This window comes from Echinops telfairi, unplaced genomic scaffold (genome assembly GCF_000313985.2).
Source record: "Echinops telfairi isolate 266 unplaced genomic scaffold, ASM31398v2 ScPeMD7_3533;HRSCAF=4204_0, whole genome shotgun sequence".
In the NCBI taxonomy this organism is placed as follows: Eukaryota; Metazoa; Chordata; class Mammalia; order Afrosoricida; family Tenrecidae; genus Echinops; species Echinops telfairi.
In genome coordinates, this window is record NW_022107431.1 from 2,348,179 (window position 1) to 2,353,609 (window position 5,431).

At 59.4% G+C, this 5,431-nt stretch overlaps 1 protein-coding gene across 2 annotated transcripts in view; it reads left to right on the forward strand.

Moving 5' to 3' along the window:
• Positions 1 to 349: 349 nt before the first annotated feature.
• RPS6KA2 (ribosomal protein S6 kinase A2) overlaps positions 350 to 5,431 on the forward strand; it is a 194,152-nt gene continuing 189,070 nt past the window's right edge. The window contains exons 1-2 of one of the 2 annotated variants that reach the window (XM_045294508.1): positions 350 to 524; positions 5,041 to 5,100. In XM_045294508.1, coding sequence (XP_045150443.1) covers positions 462 to 524; positions 5,041 to 5,100 — 123 coding nt within the window. In that variant the 5' untranslated portion in view covers positions 350 to 461. The remainder of the gene's footprint in view (positions 525 to 5,040; positions 5,101 to 5,431) is intronic. The other variant, XM_045294509.1, reaches the window with a different exon arrangement.

Consider the following 5,431-nt stretch of genomic DNA (forward strand, 5'->3'; position numbering starts at 1 on the left):
GTGCTGGCGTGCACGTGTGCGTGCGTGCACGTGCGCGCGCAGCGGGCGCAAGCCCGCCGGTGCGGGGAGGGAGGTGGGGACCGGCCCGCTGCGCCTCCCTCCCTCCCTCCTCCCATCCTCGGTTGCTATGCGGTTTCTATGGCAGCGGCATCCTCAGACTCAACTTTCACCCATTGTTTAGAGCCAATTAAGGTAAAATAGTTGAGGGGGGGCGAGCGCAGTGTAAGCGGGAGGAGTACCGGTGACAACATCCACTCTCCAAGTCGCAGCAGCGAGGCTCAGGCTGCGGAGCCCAAGCGGGAAGCTGGGTCCTCTGCGGAGCTGGGGACTGGCCAGTGGGACAGGCGCGCACCCCGCAGCCATATTGAAGACCCTGCACCCCGAGCCGGACTGGCCCACCTGCCCTGCGGGAGTCTGTTGCTGAGTCCCTGCACTTAATCCCAGGCCGGGAAGTGGTCAACATGCCCATCGCCCAGCTGCTGGAGCTATGGAAGAAGATAGAGGTGGAGCCCATGGACATAGAAGTGAGTGGGGTGGGGGAGCGCATGCCAGCCCCCTGTCCTCATTCCCTGGCCATCCAGTCCATCCCTGCCAGAGCAGGCAGGCAGGCAGCCTCCTCTTTGTGCCCAGCAGGCAGTTGGTGGGCTTGAACCAGTGACCTCTCCTTTCGCAGCCGGGCGCCTAACCCACAGCACCATGGGCAAAGGGACGGTGGATGTTGTGTCTGAGTGTGGTGGGCTGGGGTGTGGATACGTGGGGCGGTCTGCGTGTGTGTGTGAGTGTGTGTGTGTGTGTGTGTGTGTGTGTGCGCCATGCGTGCATACATGAATGTGAAGAGATTCGGAGGGAACAATTGCCGCTCACAGACCCGGTCTCGGGCTGCTGCTTAGTGAGGAAGGGCTGGAAGCGGCCCTTTGCTTCCCGGCAACAAGTGGCGGGACGTGGCCAGGCCTCTGGGTGCCACAATGAGGGACGGAGATGGAGGGCCCCGCAAGCAGAGAGCGAGAGAACACATCCTGAGTGGGGCTGTCCAATGCAAACCCCTCGCAGCAGCCCAAGCGGCTCGGAAAGTGAGGATCTTTACTGAGAGGCTGGTGGGCTCCAGTCATGGACCCTGTGGTCAGCAGCATTGGTGCATGGCACCCTGGGCCAGCAGGGGCAAGAGCTCTAAGTGTGAGTGGCCGTGTCCCCAGGGCTGGCGAGGGGTAGACGACTTTGCTGTAGGACTGCTGCTTCCTTCCCCAGGCATCTGAGAATCTGTTCCCGGGCTGTGGTTCACTTCATTTGAACTCTAAATAATCCATTGGAATTTTCTAGAAAAAGTCCCCCAAAGCCAGGAAGCTCTGCTAATTCGTTATTAGGTGGCCTGTGCCGTGCCAGTCACCACCTCCCTGGCAGCTAAAAACTTCTCCTACAAGATGCCCTAAGCCTTCACTCCAGCCCAGCTTCCTCTCTGCCTCCCTGGTCAGCCCTGTCCCCACTGGCTCCCTAGCTGGCTCTGCAAGCCCACAGAGGGTCATTCGCTTGGAACACTTTTACGCCAAATAGCAGGTCACCTGACCATCTTATGCTAATGTTTCTGCTGGGGTCTGGTGCCCTTGGTGGTGGTGGGGAGCAGCCTTGGGAGGCCAGCCCCCAATCAAACCTCATTTCTAGATGAAGTGACCACTGATTGTCCATCGTGGGCTTGGGCACACACACCCCCCACCCCACCTACCCCACCCCCCGTGTTGATGCCCATGCCTCAAGGAGAGCTGTCCCCTCTCTCTCAGGACCATGGCCGTCAGATCAGAGAGATCTGGTTCACAAAGAAATCGGACTTGATGGACGAACAAGCAGTTCTCTCCCCTTGGGGCGTGTATCCTCGGGGCCTGGGAGTGCCAGACATATTCCCTTTTGTGTGGGATGGGCAACAGGAAAAGTGGCGTGACCCAGCCAGGTAGTGCCGTCTGGTGACAGAGCCTGGAAAGAAGGGTGTCGATGGGTGAAGAATTGGGGCATTGTATTACCGCCACTGACAAAAACCTCCAGGGGGGGGGGCGGGGGCGGGGAGACAGCTCATGTCTCAAATATTTCTTTCTTTTTTTTAATCTCAAATATTTCTAAAATTAATCGGAAGTGGATCCGAGGCAGATGTCTTTATGTGATTCTTAAAATATGTCTCAGTCCTAGAAAGAGCCCTTAAAGGGAAAGGGTTGGAGGCAGGGCTGCCCCCTCCACCTGCCCCTACCCCATGCACTACACGTTCTCTCAGTGACTCTGGGGACGCAGCAGATGCCACATGCGGGGCTCTGCTGACCACGAGGTCGGTGGTTTGAAACCCCTCTGGCACTCTGAAAGAGAAACTTAAGGCAGGCTGTACCCGTGAAGATGTTCAGCCTCGGACCCCCAAAGAGGGCAGCTCTGTTCTGTGTCTTAGGCCACTGGGATCCATGTAACTGGACAGCAGTGGTTTTTATTTTGGGGTGTGGGGTGTTCAATACCTATTTAGGCAGAGTTCTCTGCATAGAGAGATGATCTCTTCCTGCAGAACTCCTGGCTCCGCAGAGATGTGGGCCCTGCTGGGTTGGGGCGGGAGGGTAGTCTGCCTCCAGGCTTGCCCAGGATCCAGGCTGGGAGGTGTTCACCAGACTGACCTGTCGAGACCCTGAGCAGGAGCAGGCCATGGCCGTGCCCCTCAGAGGTTTCCACTGGAGAGACGTGAACCTGTGCCCTCTCAGAGAGCAGCTGAGCTCGCTCGCTGCACCCAAAAACTCCTGAGCAAAACTCAGGGGTGGGGGCCTGGGGCTTCTGCACTTCACAGCGGAAGTTGTGAGCCCCCACATCAGAAGCCCTGGATGTCCACATCAGAGGCATGCTCAGTTTCCCACCAGGAGACCAAGGAGCCTTAATGTTTCCATCCGTCTTTCTGCACCCAGGACAGGCGTCCCGGGAGCCCACAGGAGGCCCCTTCCCCACTTGGCTCCAGCTCTCCAAACAAGGACTCTGACTTGTCTCCTCAACAGCCAAGCTCTCGTCTGTGACCTGGGCGTTCGGGAGGAACATCGGGCATCTCGGCTCCCTGGGCTGGAGGACAACCCTCAGGGTCGTCCCCCACTTCGGAGCACGGGCCTCCCGGAGAGTCGCAGAGGCACTAAGATGGTCTTGGGGTGCTTTCTTGTTCAGTGCCATCAAGTCGGTTCCGACCCATGGGGACCCTGTGCACCACAGAGCGACACACTGCCCTGTCCCGCCGTCCTCACCAGGGGTGCCACACTGGAGCTCAGGGTGCAGCCACTGTGTCTGCCCACCTCGTCCAGGGCCAGCCTCCTTTTCGACTTTACCAAGCACAGTGCCCCCCTCCAGGGACTGGTCTCTCCTGGCAACGTGCCCAAAGTATGCGGGCGAACTGCCCGCCCCCCATCCTGACCGCTAAGGACACTCTGGCCCTGCTTCTTCCAAGAGAGATCTGTTGGTTCTTTCTGCAGTGCGTGGTACTTGCGATGTTCTGATGTTCTTCACCAACACCGTGGTCCACATGCATCCGTTCTTCTTCGGTGGTTGGGGCTGCATGTTTCACCCCATCACCCGTGATGACAGGCAGACTTGCACGGTCACCCACAGGGACTCCGTGACAAGCCCAGCGTCAGAAAGCAGCACACAGCCAGCGTCTCCCTGAGCGGCCTCGCCCTGGGGCGCAGGGCTCTGAGACAGCAGGGGTGGGGAGGGGCGCAGGAGAGTGTGCGTGCTGGGGAGGGTGCCAGCAGGTATCCCAGCCCTGTGAGAGGGCGGTGGCCTATTTTCGCTGTGTTCGTTTCAAAGGCACCAGCATGAGCCTTCTCTCCGGGAGGCCGGGCTCAGTAGAGAGGAGAGCCAGGCTTTGAAACAACGCAGAGGAGACAGTGATGCGTGGGGCTGGGCGGGCAGCTGCTGGTCCGACAGTGACCCAGCCTGGTGAACTGTCACATGGCTGCAAGGACCCTGCGGGGCAGCTCCGTGCCAGCTGCTGCCTGTCCAGCCTGGCTCCATCCCAGGGGCACCCCTGAGGCCCCCGGAGTCCTTGGACCCTGCATTTTCAGAGCAGCAAGCCGAGGCCCGAGGTGGGGTAGGGTGGGGCACACCCCGACCTACCAGATCCAGCCTTACGTGGCAGGTGTTCTCCATGAGAACCCAAGCAGTACCCCCACCTGGGGAATGCGTTCCACCACCGAGGGGGGTGGTGAGTCTCCCCAGTCTCACTGGGACTGGGTGAGTCCTGAGCTGACCCCTCCCCACCCAGCTCGCCAGGGGACAGAGAAGCTGCCTGCTCCTGCCGCAGAGAGGCTTGGCTGGTGCACCGGCTGACAGCTCTGTTCTCAGCAGCCACTGCCTTGTCTATGGCCATTTGAAGAACAGAAGGCAGTCTCCGGGGGCTCAGTGGTAAAGCAGAGGCCGGGGTTCAAGCCCCGGCCAGTGCACCTCTCTCACAGCCCCCATCCGTCTCTCCGTGGTTCAGCAGAGCTTCCAAAGTAAGGCAAGCAAGAAAGGCCTGGTGACTTATTTCTGAGAATCAGCCCGTAGAAACCCTGTGGGTGACAATGTAGGACCTGCAGTAGGTGGGGCAGGGTGGGGGCAGGGTGCAGCTGGCGCAGGACTGGCGGCATTTCGTCCCATCGTGCCTGGGGTCCCCATGTACAGGGGCCGCCCTGGTGTCAGAAACAATAGGACACTGTGACAGCAGTCACATCTAGAGGAACTATCTGTGAGATCAAGTACCATCGGTTACAAGAGGCCCTTCCACCATGCCCAGGGTCTCCGTGTGCCCGCACGGGGTTAGACAGGGAGCTGGTAACTGCCAGGTCAGAGGTTCAAACCCACCAGAGGCTCCTCAGGAAAGGGGGGACTGTCAGCCCCCATCCGTCCATAAAGATTGCTCTGAAACTCGAGGGGCGCGTCTCCCCAGGGCACCTGTCTCCAGGGCAGGGTGTTAGGGTTTTCTTGGTTTCTGTCTGCTGTTCCCTGTGTGATGGTTTTTATGCAAATCTGGCCTGACGCCCGCTTGATCTCTGTCTTTGCCACCAGACCGGCGAGGAGGACCCTAACCTGGACGAGGAGCCCTCCACTGAAGACCCCGGAGAAGAAGTAACTCTCTGAGCTTTACTACTGCTTGATGGGGTGGAGGGCGGGGGTGGGGGTGGAGCTGGACCAGGGAGGGAGGGCAGGAGGGGGTGGGAATTAGAGGCCTACGAGGAGGTGCGTTAGCAGCATCTGCAAACACACTCACACACACACATATTCTTTGCGTGCACACTATGATCTATAGTGTCCCTTTAAAGGCATATTTGAGACACAGGAAGAAGCACCACAAGCCCAGGCAAATCCCGTGGTCCTCTAGTGGTGGTGGTGGAGGTGCAGGTGGAAGTGGAGGTGGTGGAGGTGGTGGTGGTGGTGGTGGTGGTGGTGGTGGTGGTGG